The sequence below is a fragment of the Mustela putorius genome, unplaced genomic scaffold (genome assembly GCF_011764305.1).
Source record: "Mustela putorius furo isolate JIRA1106 unplaced genomic scaffold, ASM1176430v1.1 tig00000129_pilon_pilon_pilon, whole genome shotgun sequence".
Lineage (NCBI taxonomy): Eukaryota > Metazoa > Chordata > Mammalia > Carnivora > Mustelidae > Mustela > Mustela putorius.
Window position 1 is genome coordinate 22,936,188 of NW_025421290.1, and position 21,736 is coordinate 22,957,923.

The 21,736-nt window shown below is 40.5% G+C and overlaps 1 protein-coding gene across 1 annotated transcript in view; it reads right to left on the reverse strand.

Moving 5' to 3' along the window:
- Nucleotides 1–662: 662 nt before the first annotated feature.
- LOC101682224 (synaptojanin 2 binding protein) overlaps nt 663–21,736 on the reverse strand; it is a 40,175-nt gene continuing 19,101 nt past the window's right edge. Inside the window, exons 2-4 of the mRNA XM_004739030.3 lie at nt 18,008–18,144; nt 7,834–7,929; nt 663–5,009 (exon numbers count right to left, since the gene is read on the reverse strand). Coding sequence (XP_004739087.1) covers nt 4,869–5,009; nt 7,834–7,929; nt 18,008–18,144 — 374 coding nt within the window. The 3' untranslated portion in view covers nt 663–4,868. The remainder of the gene's footprint in view (nt 5,010–7,833; nt 7,930–18,007; nt 18,145–21,736) is intronic.

Here is a 21,736-nt window from a genome sequence, read left to right on the forward strand (position 1 = left end):
TTTTGTCAATGACTGTTAATGATTGACTTGTATTTGAAAACATAATTCAGCCCTCTCCCCTACTCTCTTCTCCTTGCAAGAAGAAAAAGAAAATGAAGAGTATGGAAAATGTTTGGAAATGGAACCTAGTATCTGGAGAACTATTTTAGACACAGTGATACTTTCTCATGATACAGGTGGTTACAGTACCAAAGGGATCAGGTAAGCACATCAAGTGCTTTACAGTATGTGCGTGTATAAATATCATCAGGCACAAGAGTCTATGGCAGTCAAGAACCTGATTCCAATCAGAACAGAATTCCTTAAAATACTGTTTTCTTTGTGATCACAACTGCCCTTTTGGATGTGAGTGCTGGTCTCAAAAAGATTGCTTATAGATCAAAGACAAACAGCAAAAGGGGCCTATTCCGGGATAGTAACCAACTCTAAACCTATTATAGGTAAGAGATTGACAGCTTCATAATTTAATCTTCTACTTCTAGAGGATATTAGCAAACTACTATAAGATCAACAAGACTCCCCCATGTTCAGAGAATGCACTGTTTCAGCTTAGAGTGACTAGATCTTTGCATCACTGTATTGTCAGCATCAAGGATGCAGTAGGCACTCATATGCTAAAAGAAAGAAAGACTCATCTGTCCAAAAATAAAGTCTGACTAAAATGGGCTAGGATAAAATCTTTATTGGCTCCACATGAAATTACACAAATGACACTCCCCACCCCTTGCCCATACTTGACAGCCTAATGTTTTTTGTTCCATTTTTTAAAATATAGTTTAAATTGCTATTTACACAATAAAAACAATGTCCAACATCAAAAAACCCACACTTCTCTAGTTTAGAACTACTGGAACAAGTCACAGAAGAACTCATGTGATTGAATTTTATATTAGGGCTTTCGCAGATTCCATGGTATCTACCAGTTCTGCATTATGGCTTACAGTCCCCAGTCTCTATTCAGGCCCAAAGAGAGATGACAAAAGTGGATTGAGATAAAAAGGATAGTTTCATCTATCTTCATGTAGTGCATACATTCCAGACATAAATATGATACAGAAAGAGCACTTCTGCAACAGACTAAGTCTTTGAACTGAGTTAAGTCTGTCTACCTCTTTGAGCTTTGATTTTTCTCATCTCTAAGACAGATTCATCCTAGAATCTTTCTTGCTCCCTTTTAGCTCCAATGTTCTTTGATTGGGTTCTAATTTATTTAATAGATGCACATACTGAAACACTAACACATTTTGCTGGTCAGTCCTAAACAAATAGGCCCTAGAACGCTCCATTTTTTCTTACACATCTATACTTCGGCAGAAGGGCATGGAGAGCTGGGCTCTAAAAAGACCCAAGTGAAATTCTCATTTTATACTGGAGCAAATGCCTGTGTGTGATCTGATCATTTATGTAAGTTTTTATTTAATAATTTAAATGCCACAGAGCACTGTTTACTGACACTGCACAGTGGAATCCACCTAATGAACTTTATTTTACTGCTGCCTAAGTCCCACTTTCCAGAAAGTGATTTTACTTAATTGGTCTAGGTGCAGCTTGAGAACCAGAATTTTATAAGCTCTGCAGATGATTCTAACCTGAGAAAAAGGGGACAACTATTGGCAGAGAGCAGTGATTCTCAAACCTTACTGTGCATCAGTCACCTGGACGGATTGTTACTAGTGCTGTACGCAGTTTGACTGAGTAGGTCTGGGGTGAAGCCCTAGAATTTACTTTTCTAACAAGTTCCCCAATGATGCTGATGCTTTTATTCAGAGACCACACTTTGAGAGCCATGGCCAGTGAGAAATATCATTGACAGTAGCACCTGAAGTCTTAAGTTATATCCTGAGTCTATCATTACCACCTACGTAATCATAGGAAACGTAATTTATTCTCTTTCCCTTAGTGTCTTTTTAACAATACTTAGATCTCAGAGTTGTGAGTCATGAACAGTGTACCCACCCGGACTTAGTACACCACCTGGCACAAAATGCAGTAACAAGTATTAGTTTCCTTTTCCATTACACATGGCTAGACAGTATGAATAAGTGAAATCAATAGCACAGATTAAAACTTGGCAGGAAAAGAGAGACAACTGAAGCAAACAATGTCTTATTAAAATTATGTGTAATATCAGATGATAAATACAGAGAAGTGTTTTAAGTATACGGTCTTAAAATGCTTTCATTCAATTTTCGAAACTTTAAACACAGTAATTTAGGTAGCAGGAATATTAGATACAATCTATAAAGTGAAAGAAATATTAGATTCGATCTACAAAGATCATGAATTTTTTTTTAGTGACTTACAAAAGACTCCAATACCTCATCTAGGGCAATTTAGTTTTCTAGAGAATCAGAAATAAAAACTGAATAGTATACTTGCCTGAAATTTTCATCATGGATCTTTAAGTGCTCTTTAATTCCAGAGAAAACCTAAATTATTAAAGTGCGTAAGAATCCCTATTATTAAACAAAGCAAATCTTCTACCAACCTGGGGGTAAGTGTCCTTTTTCACATCTACCAACAAAGAAAAAAACAAGACGGATTTCCCTCCTGCTTGCCAATTGCTTCATTCTGAATGTCTCAAGGTCCTCTCAGGAGCTGATACCCAAACTGTGAGCTGAATCCTGGGAGGGAAGCCAGCCCACTGAGGAAGCTGCTGCACAAGCCTCCAGATGCAGGGAGGGTGGCGGGGCTTGTGCCCGCACAGTGGGGCTGGTTGAGGTGAGAACCGGAATACTGTCAGTGTGTCTGTGTGGACCTACAAGTGCAGCCGTCTAAGTGAGGCTCAAAGGTACTGAACACTCCAGGCCTAAAGACCTAAGTCCTACCAGGATTGTTTAAAGCAAGTTTCACCCTATACCAACAATTGGCCCAAAGTAAGGCCTTAGGTGGGTTATTTTTAAAAGCCTTTTCCTTCCCACTCTGGCCTGATGCCATTATGTGACAGCTTTCTTTTTTGGAGTCCCTGGGGAAAAAAAAAAGTGATGGCTGCCTGCACATCTCTGTTGCTACGCTGTGCTCTGAATTTCTTTTCCCATTTCTTATTACTTTCAACTGTCACGTAACCTGATGATGTACTTTTAACTTCTCATTTATTTATGAATTCTCTTAACTAGACTGTGAGCTCCTCAAGAGTCATTTGTCCCCTTCCTCCATGGAACTTTCTCAAGTGTCTTCTCAGTAACTGTTCCCTTTTGCTATCTGCAATATAAATCTGACATTCTTTGTAAAAGCATCTTAACAAAACTGGTGTCCAATCAACACCTGTAAAATGCTTACCGAATTATGCATGCTAAAAACTGGACATGACTGGTTTTCTCAGGGTCAGTCTTCATACTCATGCTCTCAAGATTATATAAGACCTGTAGTCTAGACAATGTATTTAGAGGATGGAAATGATTTTTTTTTAAAGCCAGAGAATTAGCCTTGGTTCAGCTCTCCTTAGTGTTTCAAAATCAACATTTGATATCACATGAAGAGAATGGTTCCCACCTCATTATTAATGACTTTGGTATTCCTGAGCATGCTTTCACCCATATCCTGCTCTCAAGGTTTCCCCAGGAAACAGCCACCAAACTTCCCTATCCACTAAAACAGAACAAAACAAAACAAAAACCCAAAAACCTTTTCTTCCCCTTCCCTGCAAAATGGTTTATTAGAAGCCACAGCCAGTGTTTAGAGCCTTTCAAAATAACCCACAATCCAAACCCTCTCAACAGAATCAGAAGCAGAGCTCATTTCATGCCTGTCCTGCCAGAGAGCAGTCCCTTCTCTCACAATTTGCCTATCACTAGTAACAAAGAATATGTTAGGTGGCCCGAGAAGGTTCCGGTGCCACCCTGGAGGCATTACCCTTCTGTCTTCTAGAGTTTTTTCACTGGATTGTCTGGCCCCATCACCAAAGCTCTGACCACAGTCATTCCAGCTGATCCTTTAACAGGACTGGGAGGTTCCAGAAAAGTCACTGGGGCAGCCCAGAGAACAAGTAAGGTTTATCTTTACATCTCAAAGTGTGGGGAACAAACTGACTTGCACAAAGCTGGATTATGGCACTTTACCTCCACTTCAGCACAGCTATTATGAGAAGAAATATTGCTCTAAGATTTTTAATTAGTTGCTTCGGTTTTCCTTTTTTTCTTTTTTTTTTTAAATGACCCAGATTGGGCATCCTCTTTCAAGGCTCACTCTCTCACTCCTGCTATAAATCAAATTCTCCCATTAAGAACCTCCCTTATATCAGAAGCTTGAAACCAAATAGCAGCTTTCCACTTCTTTAATTCTCCATAAGGCATCGCTATTATACTATCATGCATGGACGTGTGTGCGTGCGTGTGTGTGCATGCGCATGCAAGCGCACACATGCACGTGTTTTATAAAAGTAAAAATGCTCTCATTATCCTGTGTTTGATATAGGCACCCAAGTATGTAGATAGAAATTAAATAAAGGCCACAAAAACTTCCCAAGGAAGATCAATAAGAGAAATCCTCTCTTCTCCTGCGTCGCACAGCTGGCCTTTGAGGCACGCCAGTTAAGAAAAAGGTATTACCCGTGCTGATGTGAAGACTGGACCTTTCCCTCTTTGGGTTGTAGCTGAACTTCTATTGGTGATCCTAGCATAATACGTAATTTCCCATCTGTTCTAAGCAGGTCTTTTTCTTCGGCCTTCTTTCAAACAATACCTTCACTCTCCCATTAGATATGAGGATGTGGAGATCTGGACAGTGAGGTCCTGCTTGGGTAGCAGTCTCTTTCAATGACATGTTGACTACGCAGAGAGAGGGAAGGATATGGGAGAATGGCAGGGGTTGAGGGTGAGAGGGAAAGAAAACTGGTCTTCTAACGGGAGCACTGGAAGAGAGCAAACTTTTCATAGTTGCTTCCGGTATCTCATGAAGGCCCAGACTGCTACCATGGTGAGGGCAAACACTGGCACCAGCACCAGAGCTATAGGGATCCCACTCGGCTCCCCTTCACTTCGATGTCCTACAGGCCCATTCTGCACCTGTAACTGGAAGGGAGAGAAGAATGTTAACACTGGTGAGCAGTGTGTGTGCACCCCAACTCCCGTGTCCATGCTGACACATGACCTGGGTCTAGACCACCCAAAGCTGTGACCTCCGAGCACTATCTGGCAGAAGGAGTCCTCTTTGTTTATTCTAAATTGATGCATCAGAGCCATCAACTCTGTGGAGAGAAGTCTGATGGGGAGGCATTTAAGCTGGCTGTGCTACTGACCTAAAGGGGCCCGGGGGTGAGTGGATAACCATTCTGTTTCTCTGCTGCCTCCACCAAGCTCTACATGTATCATGCTAGGAAACCGAAGATAGGAGATGAAACCTACTGATCCTGTAGGGAACCTCAAAATTACTGGGCAGGAGCAGAGGGTGCCCACCTTCCTAGAAATGTTTACTCAGAAAGACTGCCACTTGTCAGAAAGCAGTAAGGGCCGGGTACAGAGCCATTTTTGGAACCACTTTCCAGTTTCCAAAAGGCACCAATTCCCTCCTGATACAGTGTCATGGCCTTCATCTCTATTTTGTAACACTAGACACAGATAAAAAGGAAACCCTTATATGGAACAGAGATAAAATACTCAGAGGTAAACAAGTAAAAAAAAAAAAATCATATCCTAGTGGTGATAATTTTCCACTGTCTAATAAGCATTCCCATTTGAGGCTGGGTGGCACTTCTTCATATTAACTGTTTTTTTAAGCAAGCAAGTGAACGGGGGCTGGGGGACGAAAGGAGTGTGGGATGGGGGTGGGGGAAGGGGCAGAGGGAGACAATCCTAAGCAGGGTCCATGCCCAGCACGGGGCTCGATCCAACGACCCTGAGATCATGACCTGAGCCAAAACCAAAAGTCGGATGCTTAACTGACTGAGCCACCCAGGTGCCCCTCTTCATACTAACTTTTAACAGCTAACTTGCAACAGTTATGATGCCATTTTGTCTCAGTTCGATTTAACCTCCTCGTTACAACCCGTGAAAAGTCTGACCCTTCCATCTGAAAGGCAGCACTGCACGAACTACCTCTTCTACCCTCTAGCCCACCTCTACATCTTTCACTCATTTCCTGTTCAGATGTCCTGAGAGGGCCTGCCCAACAATAAGATAATGGTTTTTAGGGCTAGGCCAATTCTCTGACCAGTGTTTTATTAGGGGTTACTGTTTTACTAGGAGTTATTTATAGATGTTTCCCAAAACGTGAACTTTGGAAATCGTTTCCCACATGCCTTTAAAAGAACTCGAACCATACCTGAAGTGTATACCTACATTCATTATTTGCCTTTACTATTGCATGAAGTCCTCCATACTTTAGAAACATAAAGAGCCAAGGCAGAAGCAGCCAATTACCAATATTCTCACCTACTGACCTGTTTTCTAATCCATCACACAGACTCTGCTTGCAACTCTGCTATCTTTCATGCTGCGCTCCTTCTGCTTTGTACCACCTCCTGTCAAGCTCTTCCTTCAGCCTCTGAAGCCTCACTCAAGAGCTGAGTGAGACAATGACAGCACCATTTAAGAGGGCACACTGGAGGCATCTGGTGGCTCATTTGTTTAGTGTCTGCCTTTGGCTTGGGTCATGATCCCAGGGTCCTAGGATCAAGCCCCGCACTGGGCTCTCTGCTCGGCAGGAAGCCTGCTTCTCTCTTTCCCACTCCCCCTCTTTGTGTTCTCTCTCTCACTGTGTCTCTGTCAAATGAATAAATAAAAAATCTTTATTAAAAAAAAAAAAAAAAAAGAGGGCACACTGAACCTGGGTTGTAAATGCACCTCAAAGTCCTTGGGGTAGAATTCCTCCAAAGGGAGGAATTAGGTTTACCAGGCTTCTCAACCCATCATCCAAATTATAAAACACTAGAAACTAAGAAGTGAATGCAGGGAGAGGTGCTGCTTTGATTAAATTCTTTTCTTTAAAAATTTATTTATTTGAGAGAGATACAGTGAGAGACAGAGAGAGAGAGAGAGAGAGAGCGCATGTGTGGGTGGGAGAGGCAGAGGGAAAAGCAGACTCCCTGCTGACCAGCGAGGCCAATAGTGGGCTCAATCCTAAGACCCCACAATCATGACCTGAGCTGAAGGCAGACGCGTAACCCAACAAGCCACCCAGGCGACCTTTGACTAAATTCTGAAATCCATTTCCTTTTTCCTGGAAACCCCCTTTGAGGATTACAGCTTTGGTCAAGAGGGTCAACAAGTTGATAAGAAAAGGGTTGTGTCGTGATTGGGAAAAGCGCACAGGGGGTATCAGGAACGCCACCCCCTCTACACTTCAAGTTTCATTAATAAGTATGTTCAAGGGCAGACACAGCTTTCCTTCCCTACTAAAAAATAAAATTGATTCTTGCTAAATTTTCTCCCCATTGATTTGAATTTGGTTGTCAAGCTTTCCAGTTAAGATACATCTCCTGGAAGCTAGGACCTAGGCTGCAAGCAGAATGAATTTCCTTTTGTGATAAGAAGTCCCTGAAGACCCCTGCCTGTGCTAGAGAAGCTCTTCCAAAGAGTAAGAAAGAAAAAATAAAAGCCAAATGCACTACTAAAGATTGTGCAATATCGGATGCCTGGGTGGCTCAGTTGGTTAAGCAGCTGCCTTCGGCTCAGGTCATGATCCCAGCGTCCTGGGATCGAGTCCCACATCGGGCTCCTTGCTCGGCAGGGAGCCTGCTTCTTCCTCTGCCTCTGCCTGCCATTCTGTCTGCCTGTGCTCTCTCTCTCTCTCTCTAATAAGTAAATAAATCTTTAAAAAAAAGATTGTGCAATATGTCGTATTCCCAAGAACGAGACAAAAGCTTGGTGCCAGCTTCTGGCTGCAGGTAATACCTACCCTGTGTTGTACTCGTAGGGACACGGCATAACCTGCATTACGGAAAAGGTCTACAGCATCCTGGTGCAGCAAGTTCCTTAGGTCTTGGCCATTTACCTGTCAAAAACAGCAAGAGAAATAGTAAAAGAGGTAGAATGACAAGTCAAAGATTGATATTCATGTGATTAAACATTTAAAAACTACACAGCAAATTTCAAGGACTAGGAGAATGGGTCAAGTAAAGTAGAACTAAGTCACTTTTTCACGTTCAAAGCTACATTTTCCTAGAACTGAGGTTCCGTGGGCCATATGAAGAGCACCAAGGTTTTTTATTTAAAAAAAAAAAAAAAGAAGTCTCTCCTTCACCTTGGCTCCTGTTGCCTGTCTCACAGTTGGGTTTCTGCTATGTACCTGTGTGTCTTCCCTAAGCATCAGCCTGCTTCCCTACAGCTAACATGATCTTCTGGGTTACCATCCTATCCTTCACATTGCTAATCCCTGGTACTATAGCTTCAACTCTAGAAAAACTCTACGAAACAATTTATTTTGATGTGGTGCAAACCTACCAGCCCATTCTATTGGTCTTGTTCAATTGTGAACAATTTCCCTTGGTTCCATGGATACTCCCATCCTCCATCAATTTACTAATTTTACAGTATTTCTTTGATGATACAAACTTCCAAAAAATGCTTCAGTGTAGCATCTAGAGGTGAGAGATGACCAGTGGGATTAATACTTCTTAGTGTTAGGAGTGACACTGTCTGCAAGTATTATTTACCCTATGGTATACTCAGTGCCACAGCCTAGCCCACTTTATGCAAGATCTACACATCTTTTGTACACATCAATGTCATTAACAGCAACAGCAGCAGGAACACCTCATGTATTTATTTGGTAGGTTCTGTGCTGTATGCTTTACATGTGTTGTCTAACATTGTTCTCACGATAATCCTATGAGGTGGACACCATTTTTATCTTGTTTTCACAGATGAAGAAACTGGGGCTTAGCAAGGTAGAGAATTCACCCAAAGTCATAGTAAGTGTAGGAGCCAGGGCTAGTATTTTTAACTATCTGAAGTAGAGTTACAGTGCCCTTGCAATTTACTCTTCCTTCTGCACTATTATTCTTCCACTTGGACTCACAAACTATTTTTAGCTGAAGCTCAAGCCACTGATTTATTCAAGCCTCTCATCTACCTTGTTACTGTCTTCCTTCTCCAAGAGGTTCACATCACTCCTCCATACAATCTCCTGCTAGGTGAATTAATCTAATAGCACTTTGGTGTTATAAACTGTCTACCTTACTCTTAGAAAACGGACCACAATTTCTACTCCCTTCACACTTCCTATTCCTCTACTGAATCCGCTCATTATCCTCACCAAGACCTTTAATAACCTTTTTTAGATTTTACTTGCATTCTAACCCATCTAGGAGTTCTTGCTGTTATTTCAACAAAGCACTTCGTAAACTATTAGAATCCCTTGTCCCCATGATCTTCTGCCATCTTTCCAGTCCCGCAAAACACAAGGCATTTAGTTTCCTCGTCATCACTGAGTTTAATGTTCCTGGGGAAAATACACACTCCTACTTCCCAGCACAGATCCATGCTGGCTGACACCTGCTGTATCCTTATGACCACTCTACTCACCTGGCGAACTCCCCAATGAATGCCCAGAAGCAGCTGTTCCAGACCTTTCCTATCATCAAACTCCAACGCTGATCCTATCTCCTCTCTCCAGATTCCTTTGCCTTATCTTCTTTGAGAATACAGGTAACTTCCCACACACTCTCCGTGTTCTTTCCTGCTGTTTCAAAGTTTCCTGATGGCCTCTCACCACTTCTTTGCCCTGGTTTCTGATTTAGATCCATTTCCCTCTACCAAGGCTAAACCACCCACGGGTGCTATTGGTCACATTTCTTCCAGCCTTCTTAGAGAACTTAAGTGATCACTTGCTCCTCTTGATGCCCCCTCTGCTCCTTCTCAACTAAAATCATCCTCATCTGTAAAGAACACAATATAAACATCTCTTGGAACCATCACCCTCTTCCCATCTTCTGTCCTCCACCTTTCACTGCAAAACTTGTTTAAAGAGCTGTTGGAAAGCACTGCCTCCACTTCCTCCGCAGCCATGCACTCTAACCCCTGATACAGGCATAGTGTATGAGGAGGCAGGAAAGAATATTCTGTCCTGCAGGTCAGGAGGGACTTCTAATCCTCAAATCCTACAGCCCTTTCCCAGTTGTCAGACTTCCTCCCTTTTGTAGTTCTCTCTAGTCTCAGCTTCTGAAGCTCCCTTAGTTCTTGAAGGATTCCTTTCCCAATTCCTCTTCTTCTCCTTCCTTCTTAAGGGAAGTAAGCATTCCTCAATGTCTGTAGTCCTCTGTCCCCTCATCTTCTCTCCCATGGTGATCTTTCACAATTTCAACTGTACTCTGCAAGACAACTCCCAAACCCGTATCCTTATTTCTACTTCTGGCCTTGCCAGTTTCCTGCTGGATGCCTGGACAGGAATATTTTGCTACACCCCAATTCAACAAATCCAAAGCCTCCTTTCCACTTCCCACAAAACCAGACTATCCCACCTTCCCTCTTGTTGCCACTACCATTCCTTCAGACTAGAATTCTGGTATTTTTAAGCTCCACTCCCTGTCGATCTTCACATACAATACCTTGCCAAATCCTATAGGCTAACATAATAATACTATTCCTCACACCCTATTTTCCTTCAAGTGCCTATTTAGGTGGTGGACACTTCCAGGTGAACTATTGTGATCACCCTCTCACTGACTCACTTCCCTCTAGCACGGCCCCCCATTCTATCCTATTCAAACACTGTCTCCAGATCAAGCCTCCTAAAGGACCATTCTGTTTCTACAAAACTGGGAGCAGGAGAGAAGAGACCGCATGCCTGATTTCTCATTCTGGTGTACAAAGTCCTCCAGGAAGTGGGGCCAACCCACTCTCTCAATTTAATTTCACATTATTCCCTTTCATAAATCCTGTGCTCTAAATCACAAAATTCACTGTCCCTAGGATGTAAAACATATATCCTTACTTTCATGCCTGTGCTCCAGCTATTTCGACCATCTGAATACACTTCCTTTTTAAAAAATTCCACGTAGGGGCACCTGGGTGGCTCAGTGGGTTAAGCCGCTGCCTTCGGCTCAGGTCATGATCTCGGGGTCCCGGGATCGAGTCCCGTATCGGGCTCTCTACTCAGCAGGGAGCCTGCTTCCTCCTCTCTCTCTCTGCCTGCCTCTCTGCCTACTCGTGATCTCTCTCTCTGTCAAATAAATAAATAAATAAAATCTTAAAAAAAAAAAAATTCCACGTATCTTCCGAGATTAATCTTAAATAGGATCAGTCCTGCTACCTACAGTGTAGAAGCAAATATAGTTTTCTAGTTGATAGACTTCGATTTCATGCCACCAAGCCACCTTCTGATTATGCCTTTTGTTTGTTCTGGTGAACATGCCACAGGAAAAGAACTTCAGGAGTCCTAGAACCACCACAGTGAATTCTCAACATCTCAACTTTCTAGTTAATTCCTGAGGTAGAGAATCAGTGTGAGACTGCGGACTGTAGTGGGAAGGCTCATGTAACTAATCTAGCCCATGTGATAACTGTACTTCTCATTTTAAGGAAATGGCTATTTTCTTTTAGAGACAAATTAGGTTAATGATGCAGTTATGTCAATATATCCCAAAGATTTCAGAGTTCAGCATCACAGCCAAGTTTCATAGTGATAAGAATGCAAGTGGGAGAACTCAAGTCACTAAATGACATTCAATGGCAGGAGTACCAAATTCAAGATCATCTTTGCAATCACAGCCCAAAATAACTGCCAAAAACACTGAATATTTATTATCATGTCTGGAGCTGTCTCTTCATCTTACTAAGTACTAACTTATTTAGTCCTTGCAACAAATCCTATGACTTATGAACTCCCATTTAATAGATGATAAAACTTGGAAGACTATGAAACTTGTCCATGGGCATATAGAATGGAAGCAGCAAAGCCAGAATTCAAATGGCCTGGCTGTAAACGCTTCACTTTAAAACTCTAACCCAAAGAAATTCACATTGTAAGCAAGGATTTTATTTCAGCAACTTACTACTATCCATCTCATTAATAGTGTAAATTAAATTTTTACTGGTTTTGTAGTTTCATTTTTTCTAAAAAGTTATACACTTCCAAATTTTAGAGTTTTGTAGAATATAAGGTGTTTCTACATTAATATTTTTATTCATGTGCATATATTGAAGCAGCATTAAAATTTGGGAAGATAAAATTTAGTTAAGGGCCAAGTCGATGACCTTTCTAGAAAACTCTGCTAGATGTGACTGATTTATTCCTTTGAATCTCTGTATTATGTAATGATCTTAAAGCTCAAAGTGAACTCTACCCTATTTTTATATCACTTAACATTCTACTGTAAATAACTTCGAAAGGCTGTATCACAAAACTCATCATTATAACACCTGTAATATCTGAAGAGTACTTTGAAGAACACGAATATAATAAATGTCACATGATTTCCTGAAGTTTGCTTGCCAACTGCAGCCTGAAAAAGCCTGACAACATATTGTCAATATTATACAAAGCTGAAAGGCCTGGACTCTGACAGCAGCTTTGCCTGCCAGTGACTCAGTGTGTAACCTTGGTCCTCACCTGAGCTTCCTTCCGCTCACGGGGAAGGACATTAGTGGTATCAGGCCAAAAAAGGTACCACACAGGGCATAAACCAATTATAGCAATCATGTCTTTCAACCCTTTTGTTAGGCCTAAAGGTATTCTAATATAAAAGGACTATTTATTACTCTAATTACTTAAAAAAAAAAAAAAAAAGACTCCAGACAAGAGGCCTTTGAGACATTCAAGGGCAATTTCTTTTTTAAAGAACCATTTCTTATCCTTTGCCCAAGTTTAAAAACAGCCCCATAAAACAAATTATGATTCTGTCTCTTGTCCAGGTTATCTCTAATTCAAAGCCAGACTGGCTTTCCAATATCTGCCTCCTCTATGCATTTTCAGATTCTACCTCATATTGACTATACACCAAGGTCCATAAATTTTATTCCTAAATATATGTGGAATTTGCTCTCTTTGTCACCTTCCATACTAATATAGACCAGGGGTTCTCAAAGTGTGACCCCAGAACCAGCCACATTAGCATTCACCAGGGAACTTAAAAGCTAAAAGCAATCCATGCTTTCACATGCCCTCCAAGTGATTCCAAATGAGTTAATTCTCACCTAACCTGCCTGAATCAATCTTTAACTAGTCTCTACACCCAGCCTGCTTACCCTATTTAATACAAATTCTGTGCATACACAGACTTCATCAGTGATTTTGTTTACCAAAGTAGTGATTTTACAAATATGAGTCTCTGGACCCACCACAGAACACAGTGAAGTTAAATCCAGTGGGTCAAGATAAGTATTTAATTTTAAAACAGTGAAAGCAAGAAGAAATCACAACACACAGTGTATCATATATAGAAGTGATAAATACTATTTTCTTAACCTTTGCTTCAGTTACATGTGTGTTTGCATGTATGTGTATTACCTGTTATAGGTCATAATTTAAAACATGTGATAACACTTGTCTAGAGCAGTGCCTCTCACAATTTATTCACACCCAGGGATCTTACTATAATGCAGGTTTTGATTCCAGTAGGTCTGAGAGGGCTCCTGAAATTCTGCATTTCTAATAAGCTCCCAAGTAATGGCCAGATGGTCCCTGGACCTCACTTTTAGTCCCAAAAGCTACTCAACGGAGAAATCTTAGAACGCTACTAACTTGCTACTTCAGTTTCCTTAACTCATCAATAGTTTCACTGAACCTGAGATATGGCAGATGTTGCAGCATGCTAGAAAATTCTACTGACTGAATGTTCAGAGAATTGAAATGCTGGTGTTCTGCTTAACAGATGGGGAAACACAGAATTTTTTTTGGCTTTAACTATGGTTGTGAGCAATCTTGAAAAATAAGTCTCCTATTTTCTGCCTTAGGAAATGAGTAAACAGAGTTAAAATCCGTTCCCTCCATCTTTTTTTTTTAAGTTTAACTTTTCACCTGTGTGACTTTTATGTATTCCTTTATTTATTTACTTTAGAGAGGCAGAGAGAGACAGAAATAGGTAGAGGGCAAGGGGAAACCCTCAAGCAGGCTACATGGCCAGTGCAGAGCCCGACACAGGGCTCGATCTCACAATTCTGAGACCATGACCTAAGCCGAAATCAAGTGTCGGATGCTTAACTGAGAGGGCCACCCAGATACCCCCAAATTAATTACCTTTGATGATTAATAATTTTGAATTGCCTCAAGAGCTCTACCTAAAGAATAGCATTAATATAAATGTAGATGATGTATGGAAGGAATGGACTCAATTTAATAAGCACTGACCCAGATTATACTCTGGATATTTTAACTTTTTTTACCAAGATCCTGAAATGAATCACAGTGGTGGCGGGGGCCTTTGTCAGAATTGAAGAAGGAAGAAAAAAACAGATTATCTAGTTCTAATTAATCAGACCAACCCAAAAAAGTCCATTATGCTATGATGCATTCACAGAGCAGCTACCTTACTGCATGCCTACTCTGTGCCAGCTACAAGCCTACAAGCAGGGGGTGGGGGGTGGTGGGGGGGTGCCTAGAGGCATCCTTTGTCTAAAGGATTTTGCATATCTCAATGTCTTGGCTGCTGCCTGAGATGAAGGTTTTCTGGTGGATCTTTCCCACTAATTTCTAAGCTACGGGCGAAGACAAATCTTTCATTTTCAAATCATTCCATAGCACCTGGCATGGTGGTCTGTCTGCAGGCTGTCAAGTAGAGTAGTTGTGAATGTTGAGAACTACTCAGCACTTTCATTCACCAAGTTAAGAATTCAATTGACAAGAACATGAAATGCAGCTGACTAGTGGCCTGATGGTGCCATTTTGTTATATAAGGGGTTTGGTCAAAAGGGAATATTCACCTATTCAGTGTAGGGGTCAGTTCACATCACCCTGAGCATCATAAAAATGTACATTTCACTGAGGATGGACTGTTCCTGACTATCTACCTGCCTTCATTTAGGCAGACACACAAGGGAAATGACAAACCTAGATAGTTTTTTTATTTTTTATTTTTATCCCACAAAAATAAAATTTCTCCAGGTTCCCTGGTAACCTATACAAATATTAAATTGGCCTCACCAACACACACACAAAATAAACTTCGGGTGAGGAATCTCCAACTCCAGCCCTCATCTCAACTTCAGTTTCATTCTATTCATAATATCTGTTTTTGTTTCAAGGTTGTCAGATGGAATAGGGCCTTAAAAATTTTGCATTAGTTAAAAAACTTTTTCTTCTCCCCCCCCTTTTTTTAAGTTTAAACATTCCACAGAGATCACAGAAAATTTAACTTCAGATAAGAGGAAACTGCATAAGTCATGCTACTATTTAATTTTACCTGAAATTAAGACAAAATTATGGGCATTATTTCAAGAGAAATGGAAAGATTAAATTGTCAATAATAACTCAGGAAATCTGGATCACTTAATGAAACTTTTATTAATTATCCAAAATGGATGTGCTAAGGAAGTGACATTCTTAGTCTGATTATCTAACAAAAGTTAAAAGAAAAAGAGTTGGGGCACATTTTGCAACATGGAAAAATAACCTATGCGAAGAGAGTAGAAAAACCCATCAAGAATCAATGAGAATATAGACCAATAAAAAGTTCAGCATCATCATTTTACAGAGACTCCAAAGCCAGTAACAGAGCGCTTAAGAACATCAGAGGGAGAGACTGAGCTACAAAGGAGACATAAACATTTAACGGTTAATGCCCAGCAAATTTGCTTAAGGAGAGAAAGCGGAGAAGACGGTGAGTGAGGCAACAGAGGCAGTATTTCTTAGGAACGGGGTCTAGAAAGAATTTTGGAGCAAACTCTTGGAAAGGAAACTGGAATGAAATAAGATAGCCCTAGAAAAAAATGAAGAGCATATGCTGGCCTCTTCCTCTTATATATGCTCCATCTTCTCTTTCTCAGTCTTATTCCTCTCCCTATCTGTCTTATACTTTTGCCTTTTCTTCACCAGGCATTTCTTCCCTCTTCTTTCCCATGTCTTAACTGGCCAAAACATAAGCTTGAAACATAAAGTAAAATCCTCCCTGCTACAAATTTTAAAGTGAAGGGAGCTGAGTTTTTTGTTTTGTTTTGTTTGTTGACATTTACTTTTCTCGGCATGGACATCTATCTCCTACCATACCCTTTAAAAAAAAAAATTGAGCGGCCTTCCAGTAATTTCTTTTCTCCATGAGGCAACGGTCCACATAAGAAAGGCTGCTCATCTTCATTTATGTCCAATAAATTCTCTCACACTGAGCTCTATGAACCTTTTTTCCTAATTCTATCCCTTACAGAAAGACTGCTGTCAGTTTTTATATAAAACCACACAGAAAAGCTATGCATTCACCATGAAACTTTCTGTTTAGGATACCTAGTCCTAGCTCCTCATTTACCTCTTAGGAGGCAGTACATCATACTGATTAAGAGTAGAGGCTCCAAATTCAGGCAGCCCAGTTTTAGTCCTCTGCCACCTACTAGTTGTGTGACCTTGGGCAAGATGCTTGACCTCACCAAGACTCAACTTCCTCAGCTGCAAAACAGATAATAAATGTATTCACCTCATAGGGTTATTGTAATTTTTAAATAAATGTAAGGTTCTCAGCATATTGCTAGTATACAGTGCTCAAAAACTAACCAGTCTCATTTTTCAACAATCTACATTTTACCAAACCTTTTTGAAAAATATGGGTGTCCTCTTAACCCCTACACTTTTCAAATGTAACCCAGGCCCCAGTGTTCTGGACAGAATGTGGTATGTCACTTTAAACTGCATAGTTTCAGGCAACCCCTTCGGGTCCCCTCTCTCCTTGAGAGCTTTGTACTATCCTTTGTTATCACTCAATAAACATTACTTTGCTGCCCCTCCAAATAAGTAAATAAATGAATAAATAAACTTGCGGTTTCTACGTACATGCTATACCTTCAACAACCTACTCAAAATTTTCCGTAATGTACCACTCAAGCTGATTTCATGTTTTTTGGATGTCTTTCTCCAGGGGTCTATAGGAAATAATCTACATTATCAACTTCTCAGTATTGTTTTGAGATAAAAGGTATTTATTACTCTCTGAATCTCTCAAATTAAAAAACAGGATCTAGGAGAAGCTTAACGGCCTGAAAAGAGGCAAAATAGTTGGTGAGAAGGACAGAAGTAGGATATTACCATCCATGACATTGTATTTATATTCTGAATCAGCCAACCTTTCTAGGCTTGCCTGAAATTTCTCAACCTGTTCATCTGTTAAATACATAATGAACCTTGTGCAAGGATACAAAAGGTTAAAAAGGATCCAGTCCCTTTCCTTGAAGAACTTCTGGAAAAGAATCAAATTAAAGCTCACCATATAGTGTCTTATTACAAACAGCAAAATGAAATGGGACTTCATTAGACAAAAACCCCAAATGAGAATACATTCCAATTTTTCATCTTGATGACAGCTGAGAAGGGCTCTGAGTCTAAAAAGGACACTCGGGGCACCTGGCTGGCTCATGGGGTTAAAACCTCTGCCTTCGGATCAGGTCATGATCCCAGGGTCCTGGGATCAAGCCCTGCATTAGAGAGCCTGCTTCCCTTCCTCTCTCTCTGCCTGCCTTCTGCCTACTTGTGATCTGTCAAATAAATAAATAAAATCTTTTAAAAAAAGAAAAAAAAGACACTCAATTCCTACCTTCCTTTTGTGTCTCTTTGTAGTAAAGGAAGACACACATTAGTCTTTCAATTAACAAAAGGGAGGTAATAAAGTATAACTGAAGGACAATTGTGGGTTTTAAGTCCTTTTTCCCCACATTAGTCCCTCATCCCTACCTGTTTCCTGTCTTTTGAACTTGGCTAAGTAGCTTCATTCTGGACTGAATATGCCTTGTCTATCAAATGAGGAATTCTATCCTCTTTGCTCTCTGTTCATGTTGGAAAAGGTGATTGATCAAGGTCCCTCCTCCCACCACATTCTATAATCAGGTATTTCCAGATCCAAAGAGGCAGGCAGAAATCTTCCCAAGGAAGGGGCCAAGGGTAAGAACTGGGGTCTAGGGAGCAAAGAACAGTGAAAGAGGCCGAAGCCAGTTCTCACCGAGAGGATCTTATCACCCTCCTGGAGCCGCCCATCCAGGGCCGCAGCCCCATTCTCTTTGATGCGGCTGACGTAGATGCCACTGTCGTTGGAGACATACTGCTGATCTGTGCCACCGACGATGTTGAAGCCCAGCCCTGAGAAAATCATGGAGGAGTTGTAAAGGAGATAGTGATGAAGAAGAAAGGGAATAAAGGAGAAGAGAGGAAGAGGAAAGTTCTAGTTGGGAGGGGAGACTGATGAGTCAACTGTGATATAATGGGTCAACTGACACGGGCAAGGTCAGTGAAGAGTATCATCAACAGAGGTCAAGAGTACCCACAGTTGCCCACTTAAACCAGGCAAGACTAAAAATATAAATGTAGTTATTTTGTTTGTACTAGTCATACTAGTTTGCTGAGTATAAAAAGATCTATACTAAACTCAGTGAAATAATGGTGATTCTTACGCACTTCTGTTGACATTTGATTTTGCTTCTGCTGGCGACATTTAGAGGACCCAGTTTTTTACTTTCCTGCTATTAATGTAACAATGTGAGCTGTGTTCATGAGAAGTCATGCTTTTAACTATTTAGCAAATGAACTATCCTTAATTCAGTGGAGGAGAGATTCTTAACCAAAGCTTCCCCTTCATACTTCCCTTCTCCCAGTGTTCAGGACAGTTTGTGTATGGAGGTATTTTGGAAGAAATGGTCTTAGGAGTGTCATTTATTTTTCTATTTTAGTGTAGGTGTTGGCAGGAATCCTGGGAACCAAAAAGATAACTGAAGCTTCTCAATAGGACTAAGTCACCAAATTCACTGTTTCCTTTTCTACCTCCAGTGCAAACAACCATGAATTTGGGTAGTTTGCCAAGTTTTATTCACTGTAGGAAACGGACTACCCACTGATTAACAACTGTCCATTCTCCCCCTTGCCCTAATCCCTGGCAAACACCCTTCTATTCTTTGCTTCCCTAAATGACTAATTTAAATGGGTATAAAAAATTCAGTTATGCAAGATGCAAGATAAGTTCTTGAGAGATGATGTACAACTTGGTGCTTATAGATAACAAGTGTTACTGTACACTTAAAAATGTATTAAGAGAGTAGGTCTCATTTAAGTGTTCTTACCATAATAAAATAAAATAAAATTTTAAAAAGAAAGAAGACTAGTAAAGTGTCATTTCCATGGATAAACCACTAAGTTGTGGAAAGAATTTCACTATACAAAAAGAAATTGTTATAAAGAGTTTTTAATCCATGCATTAAAAAGGGGGGGAACTCCCTGGGGTTTTCTTTCTGTCAGATACTGTAGAATTCATAGTCATAGTGCCAAGAGAAAGGAAATAGTATGAAAGCAATTAAAAAACAAAAATCTGGTGGCACAATTAGAAGGACTAGCCATGATCACAAGCTTACTATTGGTTTCAGTAGAAAACAAATAAAGGAGACATATGTGGGCTTTCTAAAAAATTCTCCCCACTGGTGTGAAGCTCACAGTATTAACTTAAGTACTAGCAAATCAATCTTTGATTTAAGAAAACACATGGCCAAAGGGAGAGAAGCAGCAGGAAATATCTCATCTAGACAGCATACCTTATGGACCAACTATCTCAGCTAGAGAATGAAAAGGGTTCAAGATACAGGATAGCAAGAGCTCCTTCTAAAGACGCCTATTTCAACTTCCTTGAAAAGTAGGCTATGAAAATTTAAGTTACTAAATGGTTTCTCTTAGAACACTTTATTTGTATCATAGTGGGTAGGAGGTACTGGAAGGGGATGGTGGGTAGTGATAAGAAAGAAAGGTAGGTGAAGCCTGATTAATGAAGGCTTTGAAATTATTTTCAAACTGACAGCTTTGAGCATGGTGGCTGAGGACAACCAGCCTTTCACAATACTAGCACAAACAATTGAGAGAAAATCTTTCCAATCTAACATCTTCACCAAATGCTACAAATGACTCTGGGGACTTGGGGTACAGGGAAGATGTGTTAAGTAGCTAAACACAATCCAGTAGTTAGAAAGAGTGGGGACTTTGCTACTGGTTACTGAAAGCTACAGAACAGTGCCTAAAGAAGGAGAGTGGAAGAAATCTTACTGAAATTTTCTATAAACATGCAAGTGCTTACTCTCACCCAAAAATCACGTTATATAAGCATGTTAGTAAGGAACTGCTCCATTAGTTGTAAATGAACCACACCACTTCACAGGAAAACTCTGAGACCCACATGAAGTCTCTCTGTTCCGCAGGAACATTTCTAAAACAGAACTTACCTATAATATGAAGCATTGATGAAATAAACAGGAGTCACCAAAGTGCTGAGCAGCAGTACTACCAACTCAAACCTGATCATTTACTATGTGTCAGGTACTATGTTATGTTCTGAGGAAGACATAAAGCTAAATGGGACAGTCGCTGCTTTAACCAGAAACAGAAATTTATTCTTTTCCCTGTCCCTTTTAGATTTTGCAGAAACAAATTAAAGTCAGAAGACCTGGTCACAAATTCAACTCCATAATTTACGAGATGTGGACTAAAATAAGTCAGTGTACCTCTCTGATACTCTGTTTTCCTTTCTGTAACACAAGGATTACAAATCCTGCCCTCCCTACTTCAAAAGCTAATTGGTAGGGTCTAATAACATAAAATCTGAAAAAAAGTCCTTTATGATCTACAAAGTAGATACCACAAGAGTAGCTGTCAACAAACGGGTACCTGCTACTGCCCCAAATTGGGTAGTCTGACGGAGAAAAGATTAACAAATACACAGTACCAATGTGGAAAGCCCAAAATATAAGGCAGATAAAAAGTCCATTAATAGGACAAGATTGGTTTGGAACCCAAACCTAACTGAAATTAAGTATGTCTGTAACTCATGACCCAGAGAGCCCCATCATGAAGTTTCTAGCAAGGGTGGTATTTAAAATATGCAACAGTCAGTCCAGCACACGCACCATCCAACTGCAACAGATGTCAGCTGGAAATAAGCAGGAGAAGGGCTATCCCAGTATATATATGCTGATTTTCAACTGTGTCCTAGGAAAATCTTCCATAGAGTAGATCATATATTCTGGTTTGTCTGGGAGTCTTGATATATACCTGTTGTCCCAGTATTATTAAAATAGTTCCCTTCAATTTAAAAAGCATCTCATTGTGGACTAATATGACGATCCTAACTATAAAGGGTAATGTAAGAAAAAAAAGGTGATGTGAAAATGTGAATTGCAGCATGCTTTGTGGTAGGATGGAACTGATGGTAATTCAGCTTATCTATCCTTTGGGGAACAGATAACTAGAATTTGGTTAAGAGTCAGAAGATCTGGGGCACCTGGGTGGCTCAGTCACTGGGTGTCTATCTTCAGCTCAGGTCATGATCCCAGAGTCCTGGAATTGAGCCCCACCATCAGGCTCCCTGCTCAATGGGAAGCCTGCTTCTCCCTCTCATACTCCATCTGCTTGTGTTCCCTCTCTCACTGTGTTTCTGTCAAGTAAATAAATAAAATCTTTTTTTTTATTTTATTTTTTTAAGATTTTATTTATTTATTTATTTGACAGAGAGAGAGAGAGAGATCACAAGTAGGCACAGAGGCAGGCAGAGAGAGAGAGAGAGGAGGAAGCAGGCTCCCTGCTGAGCAGAGAGCCCAATGCAGGACTCGATCCCAGGACCCTGAGATCATGACCTAAGCCAAAGGCAGCGGCTTAACCCACTGAGCCACCCAGGTGCCCAATAAATAAAATCTTTAAAAAA